This window comes from Trifolium pratense, linkage group LG3 (assembly GCF_020283565.1).
Source record: "Trifolium pratense cultivar HEN17-A07 linkage group LG3, ARS_RC_1.1, whole genome shotgun sequence".
NCBI classification, from domain to species: domain Eukaryota; kingdom Viridiplantae; phylum Streptophyta; class Magnoliopsida; order Fabales; family Fabaceae; genus Trifolium; species Trifolium pratense.
Genome location: NC_060061.1, coordinates 34,098,624 through 34,125,970, shown reverse-complemented (window position 1 = coordinate 34,125,970; position 27,347 = coordinate 34,098,624). Strand labels below are relative to the sequence as shown.

Genomic DNA, 27,347 nt, shown 5'->3' with positions numbered 1-27,347 from the left:
GGAAGATCAATTCTCGATAATGCTATGGCTGCAATTGAATTAGTGCATTATATGAAAGCAAAGACTAGAGGCAAGCAAGGAGATGTTGCTCTTAAACTTGATATTAGTAAAGCATATGACAGGATAGATTGGGATTATCTCAAAGATGTTATGAAAACTATGGGTTTCTCTCATAATTGGATATCTTGGATTATGCTTTGTGTTGAGACAGTTGATTACTCAGTGATCCTCAATGGCAACACAGCTGGACCTATCATCCCGGGCAGAGGCTTACGGCAAGGGGACCCTCTGTCCCCCTATCTGTTTATTATTTGTGCCGAAGGTTTGTCGGCACTTATTAGAAAAGCAGAATGCCAAGGTGATATCCACGGGGTTAAAATTTGCAGAAATGCCCCCATTATTTCACATCTTCTTTTTGCAGATGATTGTTTCCTTTTCTTTCGAGCTTCTGACAGTGAAGCTGTAATCATGAAGAATATTCTCTCTACTTACGAAGCTGCATCAGGCCAAACAATTAACCTGCAAAAATCTGAAATTTATTGTAGCAGGAATGTCTCTCCGGCCATTCAAAACTCTGTCTCTAATATTCTAGGGGTGCAGCAGGTTCTTGGTACTGGAAAATACCTCGGATTGCCTTCTATGGTTGGGAGAAGTAGAAAAGCAACTTTCAGGTTTATTAAAGATCGAATTTGGAAAAAAATAAATTCTTGGAGCAGCAGATGTCTCTCTCAAGCAGGACGAGAAATTATGATTAAATCGGTTCTTCAATCTATACCTTCATACATCATGAGTATTTTTTTGATTCCGTCCTCTCTTTGCGACGAAATTGAAAAGATGATGAATTCATTTTGGTGGGGTCATAACAAAGAACAGTCTAAAGGAATCCATTGGCTCTCTTGGGAGAGGTTAGCTATGCACAAAAATGCGGGTGGCTTGGGTTTTAAAAGTATTCAAGCTTTTAATTATGCGATGCTTGGTAAGCAGGCCTGGAAGTTACAAGCTAATCCGGGTAATTTAATCACTAGATTATTCAAAGCTAAATATTTTCCTAGAAGCGATTTCCTTGGCTCAAGCATTGGGCACAACCCAAGTTACGTGTGGCGAAGCATTTGGAGTGCAAAATTTATTGTTCGTGGTGGCTATAAGTGGAGTATTGGAACGGGTTATGATATACCGGTTTGGGATAATAGATGGGTGTCTGATGGTTCAGTTTTTACAAGACCCTTGCAACTGGATCCAATGTTAAGCTATTTGAATGTATCTGACTTGTTAATGGCAAATGCAAAAAAGTGGAATATGCCTCTTATTTGCTCTATTTTTGATAACAGTAGTGCAACAAAAATTTCGCAAACTCCTTTATTAGAGTCGGTTGTTGAAGATAAATTGATTTGGAGACTTGAGAAAAATGGACACTACTCTGTTAAGAGTGCATATCGTTACTGCATCAATGAAGCAATTGACACAACTGGTTTGCAAATCCCGGGTCAATGGAATAAAATTTGGAGAGCTGAAGTTCCGCCAAAAATTAAGAATTTTATTTGGCGATTATGTCGAAATTGTATTCCGACTCGTGCTCGCCTTATTCAAAAAGGCGTTAACTGTCCTGATATTTGTGCTCTCTGTGAAAATGAACAGGAAAATAATTTACACATATTCCTCTTGTGTAACAATGCAAAGGAAATTTGGAAAAGTGTTGGATGGTGGAATACTTTGCAAACTCACTTGCAGCATAATAATATTGCAGACATTATCTTCTCTGTGTTACAGGTTTTCAATTCAGATCAAGTGTCACTTTTCATGGTTTTGTTATGGAGTATTTGGCAACAAAGAAATGACAAGGTTTGGAGAGACAAGGTTGAACCGTTTCAACATGTACGTGCACGTGCTATCAACTTGCTTACAGATTGGAAAGGTGCGCAGAATCACAAGAACTTGCACTCCCAGCAACGACAACATAATACTGCAATTTGTTGGTCAAAACCTCCAACTGGTCGGTACAAATGCAATATAGATGCATCATTCTCCAAACACCAGAACAAAGTTGGAATAGGTATGTGCATCCGAGATGATCAAGGAAGATTTGTTTTGGCCAAAACAGAATGGCTATCGCCCATTACTGATGTCGATATAGGAGAAGCTCTTGGCTTACTCAGTGCTCTCAATTGGGTCCATGACTTGCAGCTGGAAAATGTTGATTTTGAACTTGATTCAAGAAATGTTGTCACTAGTTTCCATAGTAAGCATCCTAACACGTCTGAGCTCGGAGATATTATTAAGGATTGCGTACGTGTCTATAACACTTATTTTAGAAACTCTCGTATCGAGTTTATTAGGAGACAAGCCAATGAGGTTGCTCATGCCTTAGCAAGGGTGGCCACATCTCTAGCTAGTTTCCACCTCTTTATTGATGTACCCATATGTATTTGTAACATAGTTAATAATGAAATGCTATAAGTCTTTTTCCTTCAAAAAAAAAAAAATGATTGTGAGTGAATTCATGAAAAACATATACATGCATTCATGAATTGTTGTTGTATATTGGCTTGTCCAATAAAGACGGATATCAAACTATATTTGTTCGATAAAGACGAATATTAGAGGTGAGATACTCTAATAAAGACGATGGTACCACATGCATTAGAGGTGTCTAGAGGACATAGCATGAATGTGAAGCATTAGATTGCATTAGGGATTATGTGTGCATTTTATGATAAATGATGTTTGACACATACTTGGTAATTGTTGATTGTTAATCCGTATGTGAGGAGCAGAGTCCGTCATGACTATAAAATGAACAACGCAGGGTCCGTCATGACCATAATCTGAACAATGTATTTGTGGTGTTAGATTACATTAGGAACTTTATGTATATTCCTATTTGTAACTGAGTTATGTGATATTTGTGGATGTTTTGGTATTGTCCGAGACGACGTGAAACTATATGTTTGGTGTATTTTGTGGATGATTGATTATGTGATAAATGAAGTATATGCATGATATATGAATATGCATGAATGATGGTGATGTATATGTATAATGTATGATTATGCATGTTTTTATGAAGAAGTGTTTAAGTACCATTTACTTACACTTGTATATATTTGAGTATGTTGTCTAACTCTCTTTTATGTGTTATGTGCTGGACCGTTGGGGGTCCAGATTGATAGGTTTTTGTGGTATTCGATGTCGAGTCGTCGGTGAAGCTCTGCTCTGATTGTGACACGGGAAAGGGTTGTATTTAGACTATAGGGTCTTTATGACTTTCGATATTTAATTGTAAAACTATACATTTTGATAAATGATTATTTTGTATAAACATTGTTTTTACTAATTAATTACATTAGTATTATTTTGATTGAAGAGTGTAATGCTCGAACCATGACTTTTATAATAACAAACTTTGATTTTCCGCCGCGTATTTTGAGAAGGATTTTACTAAAGGTAGAAATATATAAATAATGGGTTTGGGTGTTACACCACAACTGCAGTAACTGCTATGCTTCTTTATGCAGGCAAATTCCCAATTTGCCCCTTAAAAATTCAAACTGATTTGCGTCAAGTGCCTTTGTAAAAATGTCAGCTAGCTGTTCACTTGTACCAATATGCTTAAGTTCCACGCAATTTTCTTCCACAAGGTCTCTAATGAAATGATGCCTGATGTCTATATGTTTGGTTCTTGAGTGTTGAACTGGATTCTTTGATATATTGATTGCACTCAAGTTGTCACAATATAATGTCATGACATCTTGGTCGACATTATATTCTTTCAGCATCTGTTTCATCCACATTAGCTGGGAACAACTGCTACCTGCAGCTATGTATTCAGCCTCTGCAGTAGATAGAGACACACAATTCTGCTTCTTGCTGAACCATGAGACTAAATTATCACCCAAAAAGAAGCAACCTCCTGAAGTGCTCTTTCTATCATCAGCACTTCCAGCCCAATCTGCATCACAATACCCTACCAAAGTTGAGTTCTTTGTCTGGGAGTACAGAATCCCATAATCACTGGTGCCCTTTATATACTTCAGAATCCTTTTGACTTGTACAAGATGGCTCATCTTTGGCTTGGCTTGATATCTTGCACAAACACCAACAACAAAAGTGATGTCTGGTCTACTAGCTGTAAGATACAAGAGACTGCCAATCATGCTCCTGTATAGGCTTTGGTCAACATCAATGCCATTCTCATCTTTGGTTAGCTTCAGATGAGTAGCAGCTGGAGTTCTCTTGTGTGCTGCAGTGTCCATTCCAAACTTCTTGATCATATTCTTCGCATACTTGCTTTGAGAAACAAATATGGTGTCTTCCTTTTGTTTGACTTGCAGACCAAGGAAGTATGTTAGCTCACCTACCAAACTCATTTCAAACTCTGATTGCATCTGTTGTACAAAATGTTGCACCATCTTTTCAGACATACCTCCAAATACTATGTCATCAACATAAATTTGGGCAATCATCAGCTTCTCTTCCTGTTCTCTAACAAACAAGGTTTTGTCATGGCCTCCTTTTCTGTATCCTTGACTAACAAGAAAATTTGTCAGCCTCTCATACCAAGCCCTTGGAGCTTGTTTCAGTCCATAAAGAGCTTTCTTTAGCTTGTACACATGATCAGGATTGGTAGGATCTACAAAACCTTTTGGCTGCTCCACATAAACTTCTTCATGTAAGTACCCATTTAGAAAGGCACTCTTGACATCCATTTGATACAGCTTAAATTTAAAGATACATGCTATACCAAGAAGTAGCCTAATCGATTCCAGTCTTGCAACTGGCGCAAATGTTTCATCAAAGTCAAGTCCTTCAACCTGAGTGTACCCTTGAGCCACCAACCTTGCCTTGTTTCTTGTTACAACACCATTTTCATCTGACTTGTTCTTGAACACCCATTTTGTGCCTATGACATTAACACCATTGGGTCTAGGAACAAGATCCCACACATCACTTCTTCTAAACTGAGTTAGTTCATCTTGCATGGCTTCTATCCAAAACTCATCAGTGAGAGCCTCTTTTACATTTTTAGGCTCAACCTTTGAGACAAAACATGAATTAGTAACCACTTCATTTGTCCTTCTTGTAGCAATTCCCTGGTCAGGATTTCCTATGATGAGATCCTTGTGATGGTTCTTTTGTATTCTTATTGAAGGAACTTTTCTCACAGGACCAGGTGTAGGAATTGTTGATTCATCATCTGAATCTGATTCTTTCTCTGCTACAGCTTCTTCAGATGTTGGCAAACTTGTTGCAACATCATCTTCAGTGTCAGATGTTTTAGCAGATGTCAGGTCATCTATCACAACATTGATAGATTCTACTATTACCTTGGTTCTCTGGTTGTAAACTCTATAGGCCCTGCTGTTTGTTGAATATCCAAGAAACAATCCTTCTTCACTTTTAGGATCCATTTTTCTTCTGTGCTCTCTATCAGATAAGATATAGCACTTACTTCCAAACACATGAAAGTGTTTGACAGTTGGTTTTCTGCCTTTCCACAGTTCATATAGTGTAGTAGAGGTTCCAGTTCTGAGTGTGACACGATTGTGAATATAACAAGCAGTATGCATAGCCTCAGCCCAGAATTGATATGGAAGATGTTTTGCATGCAACATCACTCTGGCTGACTCTTGTATTGTCATGTTCTTCCTCTCAACAACACCATTTTGTTGAGGTGTGATTGGAGCTGAGAATTCATGCTTGATTCCTTCAGAGATGCAGAATTCAAGAAAGCTTGCATTCTCAAACTCTTTACCATGATCACTTCGTATCCTTACAATAGCAGAGTTCTTTTCTCTTTGGAGTTGAAGACAAAGTTCTTTGAATGCATCAAAACTTTCAGATTTGTCTTTTAGAAATTCAATCCATGTGAACCTTGAATAGTCATCTACCATGACGAACGCGTACCTTTTTCCTCCAAGGCTCTCCACTTGCATTGGCCCCATCAGGTCTATGTGCAGCAATTCTAGTACCCTTGTTGTGGTAAGATGTTGCAACTTTGGATGCGACATCTTTGTCTGCTTCCCTATTTGACATTCTCCACATATACTTCCTTCCTCAATTTTGAGTTTTGGAAGACCTCTGATTGCCTCTTTAGCTATTGCCTTTTTCATGCCCTTGAGGTGCAGGTGACCAAGTTTTTGGTGCCACAACTTTACCTCATCTTCTTTGCTAATAAGACATGTGGATAAATCTTCTTCTTTAGGTATCCAAAGATAACAGTTGTCTCTTGACCTTACTCCTTTCATCAACAGCTCTCCTTGCTCATTTGTAACTAGACATTCAGCTTTTGTGAAGTTAACTTTCATGCCTTGATCACAAAGTTGGCTTATGCTGATTAGATTTGATTTAAGCCCTTTTACAAGCAGCACATTATCTAGCTTTGGCAAGCCATGGTTTGCAAGTTTACCAACTCCCTTGATCTCTCCTTTGGCTCCATCTCCAAAGGTCACAAAGCTGGTAGCATATGACTTCAAGTCTTCAAGATAGTGTTCAACACCTGTCATGTGTCTAGAACAGCCACTATCAAAGTACCAGGTTTCTCTTGAAGAAGCTCTCAAGGATGTATGAGCTATCAGACCTGTGATCTTCTTCTTTTCTCTCCATTCCTGTCTTGTTGTAACATTAGGAAAGACAGGAGTATAGAGTTCTTGATGAACTCTCCTTGGATATCCGTGCAACCTATAGCAGAAAGGCCTAATATGTTCTTTCCTTCCACAATGATGACATGTCCAGTTATAGAACCTGGGCACAGGATGATCCATAAGATGTTGCGACAATCCTCCTGACACAAACGTGTTGTTGATTGGAGTATGTATAGTGGCATTGTTGAACTTCATCTGCTGCTTTACTCTTTCATGTTCAAAACCAATGGGCTTAGGTTTCCCGTAGTTTTGTCTTTGTAACATTTCCTCAAAGGCATCAGTACCTTTGGTCATCATTTTAGCCACTTTTGTGACTTGATCCAAGTCGGCATTTAGCTTGGTGACTTCTTCTCTTTGTTCAGCAATCTTACTTAGGAGTTTGGATTTTTCAATCTCCAACTAATGAATTTGACTACTCTGATCTACAACCTTAATGTTGAGATTATCAATGTTTGTGAGTAACTCATTTCTTTCAGTTTGCAGTTTGCCATTGATTTTCTTCTGTTTCTCCAATGCTTTGCAAACCTCTATGCTTCTATTATGAAGATCTTTGTAAGTAGCAGCTAGTTCTTCATAAGTTACCTCATCATTACATGATTCTGAGTCAGATACACAAACTCCTGTTAATGCATTAACAAACTTAGCAGACTCTTCTTCCTCTGAATCTGTATCAGACCATGAAACCACAAGGCTTTTCTTTTGCCTTTTTAGAAAGGTTGGACATTCTGTTCTGATATGGCCAAAACCTTCACATTCATGGCATCTTACTCCTCTTTCATCTTCATTTGTCTTTTTCTGAAAGCTGGACTGTTTGTTGTTGTTGAATCGACCATTTGACTTGGGCCTTTGGTCCACTTTCTTCATCAACTTGTTGAACTGTCTCCCAAGCATAGCCATAGACTCAGCTAAACTTTCTTCTCCTTCAGATTCAATTTGTATGTCATCAGCAACACTCTTTGAAGCAAAGGCTAGATTCTTATCTTTCTTTTCATTCCTCCTGTTTAGGCCAATTTCATAGGTCTGAAGTGATCCTATGAGTTCATCCAAATTTAGACTTGAAAGATCATGAGCCTCCTCAATAGCTGTTGTAACGACCCATTTTTCGTATTCGTATATTTTATTAAATGTTATTTTATTTATTAATTGGCTTTTATTATTTTAGTGAGCGGCGAATAATTATTTAGCCGAGCGTAAGTTATTAGACGCGAGAACCTTTGTTTTGGGCTTAATGGCCGTGAGAGGCAATGGGCCTAAGCCATTTGGGCTTGGTTCATGACCATGGAAAGTAGTATAAGTAACAAGTCAAACACATGAATTGTATCACAATTCATTTCTTTGAGTTTTGAGTGAGTAAGAGCAAGAGCAAAGCTAAGCTAGGGTTTTGGCTAGGAGAATCACGAGCAAGAGAGGAGAGGAAAGGCTTGGATCATCATCTTTGCTTAAGGTAAGAGATTAGAATTCATGATTCTTGAGTGGCAAGGAGAGGGGAGATTGTCTATGTCTCCATTCCCGAACTCTCCCACTCAATTTCTTTTAGACTTTTGATTAAGCTTTGGTATGTGAGTGTGATGTTCTTCATCATCACTTTGTATGTGTTAATCACTAGCTTGATTTAATGAAAAATAGGCATGTGTTTGGATCATGTTGAAAAAGTTCATGAAAGTTGCTTAAAACCCAAGAAATTGGCATGATTTTGATTGTTTGAGGTATTTGGATGTTTGGAAGGGATGATTAATGTTCCTTGATACCATATATGCTTGGAATAGCTGTTTATAAGAATTTATAACATGTTTGAATGAATTTTTGAGTTGATTCAATGTTAAACCGCCTTATTGAAACTCAAGAACAGATATTTTTCTGGTATAGTTCGCTAAGCGACCAGGAGTTCGCTGTAGCGAACATGTTCGCTGAAGCTCGCCAATGCTCGCCATGAGCAGGTGACTTCCTGGTGATGTTCGCGTAGGCTCGCTAAGCCTTCGCTCAGCGACTAGTTCGCTGAAGCTCGCCAATGCTCGCCATGAGCAGGTAACTTCCTGGTGAGGTTCGCCATGTCTCGCTGAGGCTTCGCTTAGCGAAGGCCTCTGTGACAGCAATTTTTGTTGATGTTTGTAAGTGTGATTAGGCACTTGTAACATGGTTTTATGGTATCCTTACATGATTGTTGATACATGTTGATACTGTTAATGCTTATTGTTAATCGTTATATGATTGATAAACGTGTATGCAATAAGTTGTAGCTTAAAGTGAGCAATGTTATTGTTTTGGCATTAATTTGTAATGTTAAGTGAATGTGTTAGGATTGTGTTCCCGCATTCATAAAAGAGTAGCCTCGAGCTAGAGAATATCATATGGTTGATATGTGTATGCATACATGCATTCATGATTGTATGTGAACATTGGAAACTTGGGTTCCAATAACGAAAATGGATTATGTGTCCATAATGAAGCCGAGGATCGGATTAGATGAATCCATGAGTCCGGAGTTGCTATCCAACAGGATATAAAACTGTGTTGGCTTATCCAAGGGAGATAAGATGGTTCGGTAAGTTCCGACATATCCAGCAAGATATAAAACTGTTCTTGGTCCACCGTTGGTGAGACACCTTGGTACCACATGCATTTAGTTATGTCTAGGGATGGCATGACAGTGAATTGATTGGCATTAGATACCTTAGGGTAAATGCGCATATATTTGATAAATGGTATGTGACATTAATTGGTTGAATTGTGTTGAACTTTATTAATTGATAATTGTTTAGTGCGATGTTTTGGCGTGAGTTAGAATATGTATGATGTAGTTCGAAAGTGTGAGACCTTTCTTATGTTCGTATGCGATTATGTTTTCTAACTCTCTGCTTTGTGTTATTTGCTGGACCTTTGGGGGTTCAGATATTCAGGCTGAGGACTGTGCCGACGTTTAGACTGCTGTTTTAGCTTGGTGTTGAAGTACCTTTTGGTGAGGAGACTTAGCATAGATTACTCCTCTTAGTACTAGCTTTTGGTTAGAGTTTGTAAATAGTAAATGCTCTGGTAATGTAACATCGAGTCGGGGATTACGCTTGGATTTCATCGTATATCGGTGTTACCTTTTGATATGCTAGTTCTTGTATAAGTGACATCCTTAGGGATGAATATGGCTTATGTATATATATATGTATATATATGCATGCTTGGTATGATTGAATCCGCTGTTGCTTTTCATGTTAAACTTCATGACGCTCTGTGTGTATGCTTGTGTTTTAATTACCGCGTGGCACTCTGCCTTTACACTTGTTGAAAAGTTTTTAAAATTACGTTTTTAAGGGTAGTATGGGTTAGGGTGTTACAGCTGTCACCTTCATATCAAATCTTTTAGGCAGAGATCTGAGAATTTTTCCAACTAGCTCCTCATCTGAGATAGGTTTTCCAAGTGCATCAAACGAATTTGCAAAGTCAAGCACATTCATTTGAAAGTCATGAATGGTTTCTTCCTCCTTCATTCTGAGATTCTCAAAATTTGTTTTGAGCATCTGAAGCTTAGATAGCTTCACTTTCGATGTTCCTTCATGAGCTTTTCTCAGAATCTCCCAGGCATGCTTAGCAGTAATAAATCTCTTGACAAGCCTGAACATGTTAGCATCCACACCATTGAAAATTGCATACAAGGCTTTGGAGTTGCCAAGTGCCAGATCATCCTCATCTTTAGTCCATTCATCATGTGGCTTCTTAACATCAGTTTTATTGCCATCTTTGTCAAGAACCATTGGTGGTTCCCATCCACGTAACACAGCCTTCCATGTCCTGCTGTCAATTGATTTTATGAAAGCCTCCATACGAGATTTCCAATAATCATAGTTCTCAGGACCTGTCAGTAAAGGAGGTTTAGACACTGACCCTCCTTCTTTATCCATTGTACCAGAAAGTACTCTCCCTGGAGCTCACCCAAAATAACAGAACAGGGTGCCTGCTCTGATGCCAATTGAAATTCTGGTATCACTAGAATGATGTTACCGAAGATGTCCCAACAACTACTTTATGAATAATGTTGTTTCTATTGTTGGCACATCTTATAACATATAAAAAACTGACAGAAAATAAATAAATGACACAAGTAATTGTTAACCCAGTTCAACCAACTGCCTACTCTGGGGGATACCAATCCAGGAAGGAAATCCACTAATAGCTCTAGTTATTAAGACCTCCAGCAAACCTTAGGATTTACGCCTTAAACTAAGACCTCCAGCAAACCCCTAGTTTACGCCTTATAACCTCGACACTACTCATGCAACTTCTGCCTAGGAACTCCTAGACATGAGATCCCATCTCACTTCCACTCACACAACACAACCTGTGTTGTTTAAACAATGTTAAGAATGATGTGGCGACAACTTGCCAAGACAACACTTCACTTTTGCTTAAAAGCTTTAAGTGAACCACACACGGTAAACTCCGTACTTCAAAGCTTAGGAGTCACCTTAAAATAATAAACTTACTTCTTAACTCGTGTTATAGAATCCACAAGCAAGAATTACAATCAAACAATAAAAGACTCAACAAAGACTCAATATATGTAACTAATACTTTTTCAATGAGATACTTAGTCTTGAGCTTGGTCTTCGTATATATAATGATCTAGCACGCTCCTCTTTCTTCATTACTGATAGGACGCTCCTTGTAGCTCATAAAAGATGATCTGATTCTCTTTTGATTTTCATCAAGAATGTATAGAAACTTTCCAAAAGTGTTTAAGGGACTTTCTAGGATAAATGTGATCATACCGTTGTGCCATTAAGTCTTATCTTATCCTTAAAATTCCTGATCAGATCAAATCTCCATTAAGCGTGCTCTTTAAGTGGATTTCCATAAATAGCAGATGCTCTCTTAAATGCGCGAGATTTCCTTGATACAGTATGATGTTGTAACATGTTTTCCAACATCTTGTTAGTATATTTGTTTTAGCAAAATTAAGCCAATTCAAATATCCAACAACCAGTAATGTTCTGCAGCAAGCAATTGTGACACATCATTTACAGAAAAACCAACAACAGAAAATAAATAATGAACAACAAAGTAACATCTCACCAAAAAACCCTTGTTAAGAACATCATAAGACAATTGGGGATAGAAATCAAGGGTATAACCAAACTTCAGAAAACGACTGTGGTACATAGGAATCTGGCAAACACATTCAAGACGTTTGCTACACATCATGCCAAAAAGACTATTCCCGTAGTAAAGAAAATCAATCTCCTGGTTTGGATTAAAGAGGAAAACATCTTTCATTTGTTTCCATCCACTGGTAAGAAGGGGATGAACAACACTCTTGTTAAAGGTCACTGAATGTATTTTATCTTGGTAGTCCATAAATTCCCAGATCTCAAGAAGCTCACCAAAATATTCTTTAACAAAGGAAGGATCAACCTCACCATAGATCTAGCCAGAATATTGGAAGAAACAGAACAAATTTATCAAATAATAACAAACTCAAACTTAGAAGTAAAGATAAATAAATTTAAACTATGCATATATAACTGAAATTACCTGGTTAGCTAAAAAGATACCAGTGAATGATGCAATGGGGGTAACCTGAAGATACTTGCTATAATTTTCCATTGCGGTTTAACTTATGGCAAGAACAATCAAACTCAAACAACAATATATATACTGACCAAGAGTACCAAAGAAGCCAACAAAAAAAAAATTAAATAACAAATTAAATAACATAAAACCCATTAAAAATAAATACTGACATCAAACAGTACCCATTTAATTTTCTGAAACACACTTCCTGCCAAAAAGCAATACCTTGAGGGACAGATTGAAAAAGAGCAGGAGGACTTATATGGCAACTTCCACTCTATCCTCTACTTCACCTATGAGCTGCAATTAATGCATTCAATGCAGGTAGAAGAAACAAAGTCTAAAAAATAGAATAAATATATTCTGTCAAAGTACAAAAGACAAAAACAAAATTTCCTATATGTGGCTATATTTGAACCAATAGACATATCGATGGGACAACACTTAAATGAATAGTGACATTCTGCAGTACAACTATTGATATAAACACATGGTAAAATAACTATAGGTATATAATAAGAAATAACAAAACTTATTTTTAGAGATGAACTAACTTAGTCAACGATGATATTACTTTACTATATATTATATCTTGCAGAAAAAAAGATCACAACTGAAATCAACATTAAGTCCTTCTAAGTAACACAAATACACTATTAAGAATAGAAAATAACAAAAGATTTAAATTGCCTGAGACCCAAGTATCCTGCAAAACAAAAATAAAAATGGCAACATTAAAAATCTGAACCTTGCAAAATTCAATAAACAGAACAAAATTTTTTACTATATAAAAAAAATCAGAGTTTACCTTTTATTTAAATTGTAGGAAAAGATCAAATTTTTTGAAAAACTTCTTGGTAAACAACATTGGTAGTTGAATTTGTTGGTGCACCAGATTCATCCAAAATCAAGATCTTAAGTCCTTTTCTAGTTTTAACACGCGAAAGAGCAACATAAAGCTGACCATGCGTGAAAACTGATCTCGGAAGATACAATCCAACATCTGATAATGTCTGTCCTTGACTTTTATTAATAGTCATTGCAAAACATAAACAAAGAGGATATTGCCATCTTTGAAAAGATATAGATACATTGGAATCAGAAGGCATTAACCTCATGCGAGGAATAAATACTTTTTCTCCACTATGAGGTCCATTGACTATCACAGCACCAATAATTTTCTTTCCTAGTTCAACAATTGTCAAGCGAGTACCATTACAAAGTCCAGAAGAGACATCAGTGTTTCGAAGCAACATCACTGGAACACCAACCTTAAGGCGAAGTTTATGATTTGGCATTCCAGAACATTTAATATCATTTAAAAATTCGGTTGTAATCCATCTTTGATCAATGCCAACATCTTCATCACAATAACACACTGAATCACAACTAAGATATACCTTTTCCTCGGAGGACAATAGAGACATAACATAATCATTGACCTTTTCAACCAATTCCAAAGTTGGAGCCAATATGGCACGATCCTGAAAAAATTTAGGGTCACCCATGTGTTGAATCAAATCTGGATACGTCGCATTAACAATATCATGGATGTGATTCCCAGTACTCGTAACACAAAGATCTTCTCGAATTTCAACGGTAGCCTCTCCATCATTGGATAGACCTAACTTGCCATCACCAATATCAAGAATCCATTTAGCAAATTCAACCAAAGATTTGTTTTCTTCCACAACTGTAGAAAATTGAATTCTCATGTTTTTTGTCAATTTCAACACTCGACAAAAACGCCACAAAGGGGATGAATTAATAGTAGCATGGACGATATCAGCTCTACCACCCTTCGGTACAACAGGAAGAATTTGTCTAAAATCACCACCAAAAACAATAGTTTTTCCACCAAACGGAATTTTTGATGCCCCCTCAACAACTTTGTTCATTATATCACGCAAAGTTTTGTCAAATGCTTCAAAAGCAAGTCTATTAATCATCGGAGCCTCATCCCAAATAATTAGACTTGCCCCCACCAAAAGCTTACCCTTGTCACCCTGTTTATCTATCCGGCAACATGATTCTTCGGTTAACACCAACGGTATACCAAAAAGAGAATGAGCAGTTCGTCCACCAGGCAGAAGCAATGCAGCAATACCACTGGATGCTACATTTAATACAATCTTCCCTTCTGAACTAAAACGAAATGAAAGTGCATTCCATAAATATGTTTTTCCAGAACCTCCAAATCCATCAACAAAAAACATACCACCCAAACAATTGGTCACAGCATCAACAATTTGATGGTACGCAGACAATTGTTCTTCGTTTAAACTCCTAAACAGTTCATTATGTTTCGATAACATTTCGCAACGATCATATGACAACTCATTAAAAATTAACAGATTCTCAGCTGTCTCAACACCACCAGCATGTATCTTGGGCATGCATTTATAATCTGCCAAACACTTCCCATTTGGTCTAAGAATCTTATCTATCTCAATTAAACATAACTGTTGCAAATCTTCGGAAGAGATAACCAAATCTACAAAATGTACATTAAAAACAAAAAAAAATTGCTCAACATAAAAATGTCAACTATAACCATCCTTTAAAAATCTAAATAATTAAATGACTATAAAATCTAACCTGGGTTGTTAAGCATTCGACGCCTAGAATACAAAATTCCATCAGCTAAGATTTCCCACTTTTGTTGCCAAACTTTTAACGGATCACTCATGGATGAAGCCACCAATAAAACAGCAAACACTTTTCTCAGATGATAACCAGAACCAAGAATGGAAAGTTCATCTATACAGTCTATGAATTGACGATCATCAGCAAGAAGCTGCAGCTCACCACAAGCTTCACGATAAGTATCATAAACATGATTATCAACAGTGCGGATATCTTCAAAACTTTTACATCCAACTTGGACATTCAACAACAACCGCATATAATATAGCTCTCGATTACTGGGAGGAATAAAAGACAGCCTACCAATCGATTCACCCTGTTTATGTGGATACCAAATGCGATTATCCGAATCATAAACAAACTTAGAAGGAAATTGAATGTAAGTTAAGCAACGACCTGCCGAATAACGTCGATTTGCCTCAAACCAAGCAAGAAACATTGTATTCCTATCACGATTTCTAGAAAGCACAGTCTGCAAGTTGGAACCATCATTGAATAGAATTCTTTGCTCAGAACGAAGATGAAACGTCAACCGCTGAACAGCTGGCCATCTACTATGAATATCAAACCTAAATATTCTCCATATTGATTCAGACGGAGACAAATAACGACAATCATAAAACTGTTTTATTTCATCAACAACTTCATCATCATCCACTTCCAAAGTAGCTGTAACCCTATCAACTCCTTTGGTAATATACTTAAACAAATATTTGATGCAATTTGACTTATTACAGAATTCAATAATAACATGAGCTTGATATTTCATGATCAAGCTTGGGTTATAGGGAACAACACTTCTATTGTCCAATTGAATTTCTTTCTTTAAAACTGTCACCCCCAGATCTCGACGACGATAAATAGGATAACCTCTTTCATCGAAAGTAGTTTGCTTGACAAACTTCTTTGGATAAAACTTCGAGCATCGATAATTTTTCATATAGGGAGAGTACTCTATATCCTTCCCACAGGGACCATGAATCATAAACCTCGAAACAACATAATACAATTTTGGAAAAAGATTCTCATCACGGATTTCAGCACAAATAACAGAATCTATTGAAGCAGGTGAATCAAGTCTATCACGTTTATCCAACCACAATAAAATATGTGCATGAGGCAACCCTCTCTTTTGGAATTCAATAGTATATACACCTAAACAAAAAAATACATCTTAAAACAACACACTAAAAACTTAAAAAAGAAGAAAATTTAAAAGTTTATGGAAACTCACTTGCAACCAATCTTCCGAAAAAATGACCTTTCTTGAAATCTTTCATCATTTCTTTCAACTTTACATGGAAAACACGACAGCTAATATCTGGTCGATAGGGAGCATGATTCCTTGATTTTGATAAATGTCGCTGTATCTCATCCCATTTTGGATTGCACGTAACAGTAAGAAACAAATCAGGATATCCAAATTTCTTACAAAGTGCCATTGAATCCTGACAATTATTAAACATATATCTTCTACCTCCGGTGAAGGAAGATGGCACAACAACACGAGACCCCAGAGAAGAACCAATAATATCACCACGACCAACAGCTTCTTCAACACCAGCTAGAAAATCGGCCCGAATCTTTGCTTGATTAAATCTAATGTACGATAAGCGTTGAGATTCAATCATAGAATATAAATCAACAACAAATTGTTGGAAGAGGCGCCTACCATGAAGTAAAATAGAATTTTCAAGCACCCTCTCTTGCAATCTATAAGCAATGAATTCCCTTAGAGTAACACGAACCCGTTTTTTAACTGTTCCAGTAACCGTTAGTATGTTACGCCTAAGAGTCTCATCATATTGATCTTCCCCAAATGGAAACAACAAAGGATATTGAAGTGGGATATATTTCGCATGAGTTTCGTGAATTTTTTGCAAATAACCATCTCTTTCACGAACAATAATATCCCTTCCATTTTCAGAGCTATCAAAATCATCAACAATTAAAGCTGCAACCTCATCAATACAGGGAACATTATATGTTCTAGGATCAAAAGTTCTACCACGAAATAATCGTAACTTTACATGAACATTTTGATTCTCCCGATAAAAATCACGAACCATTCTAAAACTTTTTACTAAAATGTTATGTTCATCCATAACTTTCAATAAATCCTCAACCAACGATGGATCCAAAACATTGCTTCCAGAATGTTCCCTACAAAGGAATGATTTAGAATCATAAATACTCAACATAAAAAATAGCCTTTTCTTAAAACAATATACAAAATTATATATAATAAAATAAATATCACACCTGAAATGAGACAAACGATTATCAACTTCATTTTCCGTATCATATATGTAAAGTTGAGCAAATTTTGGTCTTTCACCTTCATCTGGTATTAAACTTCCAATTCGATGATAGTTTTGTCCAGCAATAACAAAATTAGGAGGACCATGTCCTTTGTTCTTATCAGATATAACTTTACCACCAAAAGAAGTAAATGAAAACATGTTGTTGTATGACCTAAGATTCAACATGAAATTGCTACTCCTTCGATCCAACCCAGCGAACAAATTTCTAATAAGAACAGGCGGCTCAATCAATGGAGGTAACGTGATATTTCCTTTCATACAACACAAAGATATCTTCAGAAAGTTAACCGCATAAAACTTTTGAGCTCGTTCTCCATACCAAACCATAGCACCACATTTTTGACATTCAACATTCATGTTACCAATATCCAAGTATTCTGTAATAAAAATCAATTGAGTAAATAAATTCAACTTAGTACCAACCTATAATAATATTTATGAAAATTAAAAACTAATTGTTATACCTTCACACTCAGCACGACGGAAAATGTTAGAATTCGATAATTCTACATTTATAATTACAGAACTTGAAACTCTACCCTTAGAAGATCCTCCCCTAACACGAGACACTGACGATATAAACAACAATGTTACAGATAAATGATTATTACAATAATATTTAATTATAATATAAATAGAAAACTAACTAAACAAACTTACATCCACGTCTAACAAATGGATCAGTAGATCGAGGGCGTAATCTATTCAGTTTCAATTTTTTCATTCTCTCTTGCCGTCTTAGCTTACTGCTACTATTCCTAACAACAACATCAACCAAATCTAGGTAGATAAACAAAAAGACAGTTAAAAAATAGCAGACATATTTATTACTTATAAAATTATAGGAAAAAAGACAATTGAAGAACAAATTGCAACATACCCTGCCTTCCCAATACAGGTAAAGACCGCACATTAGTTGCTTGCATAACAAAATCCACATGAGTATTGGGATAGTGTTCCACTGAAACATTACCTTAAGATACAACCACTGCACAATTAAAAAAAAAACACAGAGGACTACCAATATATATATATAGAAATAATAGATAGATCTAAAACACAGAAAATAAAGAACATAAATAGATTTTAATATAATCACAACAGCTAACCTCTTCCTCTCGTAAATCTCCTCTTCGAAATTAAAATCTCTTTCCTCTTTTTACGTTTTAACTTGGCCAAACTTCTAGGATCCAATTCAGGATAAAAATTCGGCCTATTCCTCCTTAAATTTAAGATCATCTTTCTCTGCAAACGACTTTGCTTAGCAACTCTACCTCTACATTCAGAATCTACAGACACCATTAGATATGAAAGAAGCAAGATTGACCAAAGATAAAAACAAAGAGCGAATAGATTGAAATTCGATAGAGAGCGAACTTTTAAATTTTAAAGTAAACTTTTAGTGTATTTTATTTTTTGGTACATACTTTTATGGGGTGTATTTATATATTCTATGCTATATATAAAAACAATCAATTTTTGCGTGGACTTTTTATAATAACAACAATAACCTTATTTTTTAAAATATCAATAAAAATCTTTTATTAACAAACTCACTAAAAATAAGACAATATTTTTTTTTTGCAAGGAAATTTTTTTATTAGCAAAATCACTATAACATAAGCATGTTTTTTTTTTACATCAATTAGACACAATCGGGTCTCCACTTCTCATTCTTGTTTCATATTAAAAAAATATAATATATTGTTTTTTGTAAACCAAAAGTATCTACAAACACAACTGCAAAGACTAATCTCCTCGAGAAAATTGAAATTCATCTAAGGAGTTGACCTCTCTAAGCAAATTTTTCTCTATATGCACGTCCGCGGATCGAACTCAGGCAAATGGTTAAAGGACTTAAATAGAATATAATTAATTTAACATGAAACTAAGACTAACTATCCAGATTTTTTTTGTGACAAAACTAACTATCTACATTGTTATACATAGAATCCTTTGTTTTGTTATTCACTAAATGGACATGTGATGCATCAATTTGTTCTCTTATGCAAGGAAAAAGATCCTATAGATACACCAGGTTCATACAATTTATACACCGCAACAACATTTCGGCCGAAATCTACAATACTTTAGTTAATTAAAATAAAGAATTGTACATGGACCAACCGAGCGCAGCCGGCGAAGCAAAGAACAGCAACAAAGTAATCCACAATAATTTGACACGTCACACAAAACAAAAAATTCTACGTCGGCAATTCAAGTATGAAGCTTAGAAATCTAACAATGAAACAACTTTAATATTGTTCTGGTACAGAATGAACTTAAAAATCATATTTGCGGCATGTTTTTCTTCTCCTTTATCGGTCAAGCAAAGAATAGAGGGAGGCAATAAATTTCTATCAAAATACATTGACAAAAGATCCTGATAATAATGAAATTAGGTGTGACCTATCACTCTTAAATGCAGTTTACCTTTAATTACTTCTTTATAGTAAATATGAAGTCATGAAGTATTTGAAAACACACACAAATAAACACAACAAAATATAATTTTTTAACCATTATCTTAAGCATATATAATATTCACAGGGTATTATATAAAAGTAAAGATAGATAATATAGCCCACAAATAAACACACCAAAAGATCAACATTCATTAATACTTTTACAATAATTTAAGGTCATTAGTAGATAAAAGTAGAACCTTACCACAAATTAAACTTAACTATAAATCAACTAAGCAATAACTTTTAAATACTTGCTTATCAAAAAAAAAAAAAAAAACTTTTAAATACTTAATAATGCATAATAATTAAATGACATAGCATAAACTCATATCAAGTACAACCATACACCAAACACATAATAAAAAAAAACACTCGGTGGACCTAAACAACTTAAATAAACTTTAATTCCCACAAGTAGAAGATCCTTCACCACTAATAGAAGTGAAAAAAGTTCCACCCTGACTTTCAAACGTGACCCCTTGGTTTTTTTCTTTCGATGCACCAACCAAGCAATTAACCTCATCCTTAGAACCATCTTTGTTGGCCAACTCCTTTTCTGCAACAATAGAATATGCAGTAGCAGTAGCAGCAGAAAGTTTCCCAGCATCACACACCCGGGAACTGGAAGCACCAAAGGGAGGTTTGTAGACACACTACAGAAAGAATATAAACATATATTAGTCTTCAATAACATCAACATATAAAACCATGCAATGAAACAAATCTTACAAACCTTTGTTGGAGTGAAATATCTGCCATCACTATGAAACTGCTTAATTAATCCCATTTCATCAGTAATGTGAACAACTTCAACAACATGATTAGACATTTCATCAACCCTTTGGGTCTTTTTGACAATTAATAAAACTATCCTCTTATTCAAAATGGCAGCACCATTCACACTCAGAGCAAAATCAAGACCCTAACATGAATAACAAAAACAATACATCAGAAATCTAAGCACTCAAATCGATATATTAACTATACCCGAAAACTTGAATAAAGCATTACATTGTTATTAATGCAGCCAATTTCTTTAACCAGATAATCAAACATGGGAAGCAATGCAGCAGAGGTCTGATCTTGGATAGCAATCTGAAGCTTGCATCTACATTATAAAAGTTTACATAAAACACGGGAGTACATACAAAACAAAAAACCAATGAATAATTAAATTAGAACCATACTTGGAAGTAGAACTGAAAACACAAAGATGGCATTTGTCACAATAGTATGAACCATCCGAAATACTCAAAAAAGCACCGCAGTGACAGACAGGATACCACCACTGATCGACTTGAAAGAGTCCAACTATTTTCGCACAAATAACAAATAAACCATCCTCTAGTGTATGAACAAATTCATTCACCGTCTTGTGAGGATACACCTTGTTAAATTGCAACTCTCTGGATATTGTCCCATTTGTGGACTGACCATTGCGGCCAAAATCACAAACACTGTTCAGATATGCAAAACTGACAAAACCGTACATTTATTAAAATAATGATATAACTAACCATGGAAACATCTTATCAAACAAATAATAAATTAAAAGGTACGTACTCCTTCTTAAATTGAGACACTTCATACATATTAGGATTCAAAAGCATTCTAGTGACATCAGTAACACTTTCAACACAAACATAGCCTAAACAATCAACAAATATCAAACATTAAAAAAAAATCAAGGGGAAAATAAAATCACAGTTGTACGATTGACACAAAATTCAAACTTTGAGCCAAATCAAAAGTAAAAAATAAATCCAACCTTCCTTAACATCAATCTTAACAAACTGCAACACCAGTACAGGTAATTCATTGCAACATTCAGACACCATGGCCCTAAACTGATGAACAAAACTCCCACACAGATAACACTGGTATACTCCTCTGTAAAATACAACATCAATTTCACAAAATAAAACAAACACACAGAATCAATACTAAGTTAACCATACTTTAGGAAAAACAATACCTCTTATCAGAAAGCTCAACTCTCACAGCACACATTCCTTCTCCAAGGTAGTGGTCAGCATACTCATAATGAACATTAGTCACAAGTCCAATAACGTCTAGCAAAAAATAAAATATATCGACATAACATTTGAGTGAAATGGAAAATTCATCCACAAAAGTTTACTACACCAAAAAAACAAAAAATTACAACTGGAAAAAATCAAGTATAATATATAAAGTTATGAGACATACCAAATAAGTAATTCAAACCATTTTTATAGTTCTTAATTTTATCAGAAGATAGCAAAGTCAGTGAATAGTGAGGAATAACTAAACTCTCGGAAGAGAACACTTTGGTAAGACTGCAAAAAACTATTTTGTAAGGATTGAGAGTAATCATGCATGGGGTGTGATTATCTTGGACATAGAAAAAAGCAATAAGATATACACCATCTTCATGCAACACACCAACTAAGCGATTGACACACTGATTAGGAACAACAGCCTGAATCTTTTTACCCTGCAACAAACATTAATAAAATTATTTCATGCAAAAGATGAACACCCCACAAAAAAATTAATAAAATTAAAAGAGAAAATAACATGTTGATCGAGTAAAATGAGATGAATTTCACTGACATTTCCACCCACAACAGAGGATCTAACACTCCACATCCTAATCACCCTAACCCTAATGCACCAATCTAACCTTGTAGGACTAAGTGAAATGATTGGAGATACTTTCCCACAGAGTTCTATTACATTATCCATAACTCAAAAGCTTTAAAACAGAGCACACAAACTTTATGAATGAACTAAGTTAAAGGTCATGCAAACATACATATATAGAGATTTAAGAAAAGATATTAAACTGCAAATTTGGGCCAAATCACTGTAACTTTTAGCAGTCTTATTGATTAAACAAAACAGAGCATTTAATTCTAAAGATTTGATATCTGCATTAATTGGGAAAACATAGCAACGACTGCTTGTGGCCTCAGTCTTTAACTGATGTTGACAGAAACTTATAGCCTAAGTGACATAAACAGTGTACTAAATTAAAAACCAAATATAGTAAATCAACATGGTTTAATACCCTTTACAAATGCAATCAAAGTTTAAGAGTCAAATTTACTATGTAACTAAATTCAGAACTAAATAGCTTATTTTTTTAAAAAATTACTGCATTCAATCTAGGTTTAACTATTAAAACATACTTAAATAACAACTACAAAAATTACTTTTGGTTGATTAACTTTCTCTTATATTTTGGAACATATGAGTATATTACATGGTTTATTGGTTAGAACTTTATGGCTCTGAGGTAAAATTTTCTTATTAGTACTTTTATTTTACATATTCAATTTTTATCATCTGAGTCTAACAAATATTGAAATCTTTAAGTTTACATCACTTAAAATTTTTAACTTCATAATCATTGTTCAGAAATTTTAAATTGATCTCAAGAATATTCGGTGACACAATTTTTTCTTGACAAATAAACAATTGGGTTTAAAGAACCCACACCAATAGAACAACTGTAAAAAGACCAATACATTCCAGCAATTCGAATGACATAATTATATTAATAGATGAAATCCAACATTACATGAATAACCGATAAAAAATAAATAAATCGACGAAACTGAAACAAATACAACTTTTTTCTTTTGCAAGGCGAAACAAATACAACTTGAAATATAAATCATAAATAGATATAACTGGATAACTTGACTAATAAGCATAAGTAGTTAAACTAATTGATCCTTGAATGCTTCGAAGCATAATCAATTGTCCCACCAAGAGTTGCTATATAACTGATAAGTCGCTTTCTTGTAGGTTTCACAATACATGCTTCGTCATCTAAAATTTTAAGTCCATTAGAGGACGAAGCATCCGAAACTTTTTCAGATGGCAACCCCGAAAGATTAGGAACAGCAGCATCATAGGAAGCGATATATTTCTGAAAGAAGTCATCCAATATGAAAGGATCTCTTAGCATATCAACTATTTAAAATGAAGCAGTCTCCTTAGAATCAACTGAAACTTTTTTAACAACCTTGATGAGAACAGCATCACCACATATAAGGTCTAAGTCATTGGGATACATTGAACAACTTTCTCCCTGAAAGGCAATAAAAAAAAACATAAGGCATAAAACTAAAAAAAGATCATAGAGAATAACATATAACTAATAAATAATCAACAACAAAGTAAATTGAAGAATTAGAAAACTAACAATGGAAACTAATAGGCTACATGTCTCCAAAGCCAACTTTTTTACTTGATCATCCAAAAGTATAAAAATAGCTTCATTGGATTCATCATGAATCTTTAACTTCAAACGGAATCTACATAAATTTAATCAAATTAGAATAACTAACATCAAAATAACAAACTAAAGAATTCATAAAAATTTAAAAAATACGCAACCTTGGTTGAATAGAAGATTGATCATCTGGATACCACATATCAACCCCTTCGAGAACAGAATCATACCAACCAAAAACAACACAAACTCCATCATCCTTGGAAACAAAGAAGTCCTTTAGCCTCTTAACAGAGCGATTTCCAATGTAAGAATCAAGTATAGAGAAATTGGATTCAATAGAAGGAACAATCTGATCAACTGATTCAATAGACTTGGAAAACTCAGCTTTAGTGTCAACAAAATTTAACTTTGGATTGAAAAAACTACTTGACTCAACATTGTTCACCAACACTTCCTAACCAATGAAAAAAAAGAATATATCATATAAACTTACCAATGTTAAATAACACAATAAGTATAAATTCCAAAAATTGACAACACATACTTTTTTGAAATAGGCATGGTGATTTGGATTAAAGTAGATATCCAAAAGATCAGAATCAAAGTGAATATCCAAAACTTCAACAGAAATAGCTCCACAAGAGTGACAATCATAATGCTTTCTAACTTTAAATAATATTGGATCACCAAAATGCTTTTCCAATTCATCAGGAAAAACATCTGAGCATCCCTTCTGTTACATTAATAAGAGTTATCAACCCTATTAGTTAAAACACAGACCAAAAGTAGAATGAATATTAAAATGAAATATAAATATACCATAGAATACTAACCTGGGATTCTAACCTAGTACATGCAAGAGGGGCAACTTTCTTGACAACACTATCAACCATGAGGAACTGAATTTCATCTGACCGATCACCAACTTTAATCTTAAGACGAAATCTATGAAAATCATAAAACATATATCAGCATGAAATCAAGGCTACAATGAAAAATAAAACTTGCTTATTAAGTCATGCTGATAACCTTGGGGAAACATTGTCTTTATCATCAAAAAACATATCAATGCCATGGACAACACCATAATAACAACCAATAACATAAGCAACACAATCACTCCTAAGTTTAACCAAGTCTATCAATTTTATTATTTTTGCCCCATCAAGAAAACCAGAAACACCAAAAGTGAAATTGGATGCACAACATTCCTTATCAGAAACCATGATAAATGATAAAATAGTGATAGAATAACAACTGCATTGAAGATCAAGGATGCAGAGTAGTATAAATAGAAGTGAGAATCAACTAAACCAAATGCAAACAGTGATATTGATGACAACAAATAACAGAATCACAAATAGAAGTTATTCAAATAATAAAAAAGGGGGGAAAAGAAAAATACAAAAAATTACTGCGAAAAAGTAAATAACTGTTATTATTTTCTTAAAATATTATTAAATAATTTAAACCAGAAGTACACTTAAAAATAAAAGTGGGAAAGCAGTTTAAAAAATTAACTACAAATTACAGGAATAGAAAGAAACACATCATAAACTATGAAAAAAAGAAAAAAACAAATAAGGAAATGACACATTGCATACCCTACTAAAAACAAAAACAAAGAAGCAGAAAGAAGTACAGGTTGCTTTAGAAGTAAAGGACAATATACCTATCCTACAAAATAACTTGCATTTAATAAAAAGTAGACCATGACAAAACTCAGATAAAGCAAAAGGTGCATTAATTAAACAGTGAAGCAAAACAGATAAGGTCAGAAACTGTGGTGAGGACTACAGGAAAGTCAAATTGTGTTAACCTCACCCATCTAAATCTAAATCTAAAGTAGTTACAAATCAACTAATAGAATTAAATCAAAAATTATTTCTACTTCCTGGAAGATAAATCGCTACTGAAGTTTGGTAATTGTCTATGAAAACCTAAAACAGAGGATTCTTCTAACACAAATCTATGATAATTCCAAAACATACTATCAAATTCACTTAGATAATAAACAATTATTTCATTAAACATCAGATAACCAAATAAACACTTAGATAATAAACAAATAATAATATTCAGATAACCTCACAAAACAATAAACATTACAAACTAAATTGATTAAGCTGAAAACCTACTGTTACCAAAATCAATATAATATAAGCCCTAGTATTGACATCCAAATTCACAAATCAACTTGAAATAAACCCCAGTATTTAAATCTTAGTATTCACAATTGAAATCCATGAAGTGAAAACCTAGTATTTAGAAAATTGATTAAATCGAAAACCCACCGTCACCAAAGAGGCAATAGATTATGAATCCGAAAACTCCATACCCACTGAAGTATTTGAACAATATACCAAAGAAAATTAGATAAAGAGTATAAATAAATAAAAATAAAAGAACCAAAAAGGGGGAACACGGAATTGAAAAAATACCTTCAAATAAATTCATACGATGATAAGGATCTACATTGCTTTAATCAGCAGGATTGATCGAAAAAAAAGGAAATTTCAAATTGGATTGGATCTCGCCGAGGAATACGCAGAAAACATACCTAAAAAAGCAGCCGACTTGAAAATTCCAAAGTAACCAATAAAATAATAAAATTTAACTGGCACAACTAATAAAATAATAAACTAAAGACTTTTCTTTTATGAACAAAAAAGATATATATTAAAATTAGAGTTTAATTGATATGGACCAACGGTGTAAAATAATTTTGCACAATCGCACGGGTCGAAACGATACACCTATTTTTTTCGTAAGTTACATTTTGTTAAACCCACATTTATAAGTTATATATTGATAAGTCAGTGAAATAAGATCACAATTAGTTAAGCTACAAATAGGTGCATCTCATAATTTATATTTAATGCTTAATTTTAAACTACAATGAAATTTGATTGAAAGTTCAAACATCCAGAATAATAAAATGATACATCATTGTTCTTGATTAAAATAACACTACAAAACATAGTAGTACAAAACCTTGTTAAATATTTAGAGAATAATCTTAAATATGTGAACCATGTGACTTTGATTTACATTGGCAAATTTCGTACAAATTTGATCTCTAATCTTGAAATGATTTTTGGTACAAAACGTCTTCCACTCATCTTCAATATAACAGAATGGCGGGTAAGAATAATCGGTCATGATGTTTGCAATGATTTTTTTCCCCTTTTTGCCACAAAGCACAAGAATTGTAAATTCATTGCTATCTATATACTCCGCCATATTTGCATCAAAAATCTGTTTTTTCAATGTTGACAATATATATCTTAATAATCATAGTTAATAAAAAGTAAAATAATATAGAAATTTAATAATAGACGTTAATTATGTTTTTGGACTTACAAAGCATTATTTGCTTGTAATGGTTTGATCAAAATAAATTGTTTGATCAAAAGCGGTACTCCGACTATGAAAATGAGATATATTCGAAGTCTCAAAAATTTGTTGTTGCTTTTTTAAGGTA

General features: G+C 34.4%; 4 protein-coding genes across 5 annotated transcripts; all 4 read right to left on the bottom strand.

Annotated features, from left to right (window-relative positions):
- Positions 1-11,581: 11,581 nt before the first annotated feature.
- Positions 11,582-12,637, bottom strand: LOC123914990. The gene is made up of 3 exons (XM_045966150.1): positions 12,159-12,637; positions 11,700-12,050; positions 11,582-11,617 (listed from the first exon to the last, which is right to left on the bottom strand). Exons 1-3 carry the CDS (start codon positions 12,228-12,230, stop codon positions 11,582-11,584), a joined length of 459 nt encoding a protein of 152 aa, XP_045822106.1. The 5' UTR covers positions 12,231-12,637.
- A 392-nt stretch (positions 12,638-13,029) lies between these two features.
- Positions 13,030-18,172, bottom strand: LOC123916509. Its single transcript, XM_045967979.1, has 7 exons — positions 18,048-18,172; positions 17,828-17,947; positions 17,632-17,736; positions 17,106-17,544; positions 16,078-17,006; positions 14,796-15,998; positions 13,030-14,691 (listed from the first exon to the last, which is right to left on the bottom strand). The coding sequence occupies exons 1-7, from the start codon at positions 18,091-18,093 to the stop codon at positions 13,031-13,033; spliced, it is 4,503 nt and encodes a 1,500-aa protein (XP_045823935.1). The 5' UTR covers positions 18,094-18,172; the 3' UTR covers position 13,030.
- A 1,864-nt stretch (positions 18,173-20,036) lies between these two features.
- LOC123914989 (replication protein A 70 kDa DNA-binding subunit C-like) lies at positions 20,037-22,362 on the bottom strand. Its single transcript, XM_045966148.1, has 9 exons — positions 22,231-22,362; positions 21,844-22,111; positions 21,611-21,707; positions 21,404-21,525; positions 21,199-21,283; positions 20,823-21,110; positions 20,647-20,743; positions 20,369-20,557; positions 20,037-20,288 (listed from the first exon to the last, which is right to left on the bottom strand). Exons 1-9 carry the CDS (start codon positions 22,360-22,362, stop codon positions 20,037-20,039), a joined length of 1,530 nt encoding a protein of 509 aa, XP_045822104.1.
- A 720-nt stretch (positions 22,363-23,082) lies between these two features.
- LOC123916508 lies at positions 23,083-26,440 on the bottom strand. 2 transcript variants are annotated; one of them, XM_045967978.1, is made up of 7 exons: positions 26,305-26,408; positions 26,158-26,204; positions 24,697-24,808; positions 24,408-24,596; positions 24,025-24,317; positions 23,831-23,942; positions 23,083-23,716 (listed from the first exon to the last, which is right to left on the bottom strand). In XM_045967978.1, the coding sequence occupies exons 3-7, from the start codon at positions 24,754-24,756 to the stop codon at positions 23,603-23,605; spliced, it is 768 nt and encodes a 255-aa protein (XP_045823934.1). In that variant the 5' UTR covers positions 24,757-24,808; positions 26,158-26,204; positions 26,305-26,408; the 3' UTR covers positions 23,083-23,602. The 2 variants fall into 2 exon arrangements, with proteins under 2 accessions (XP_045823934.1, XP_045823933.1); XM_045967977.1 differs by lacking the exon at positions 26,158-26,204 and having other exon boundaries at positions 26,305-26,440.
- Positions 26,441-27,347: the final 907 nt, after the last annotated feature.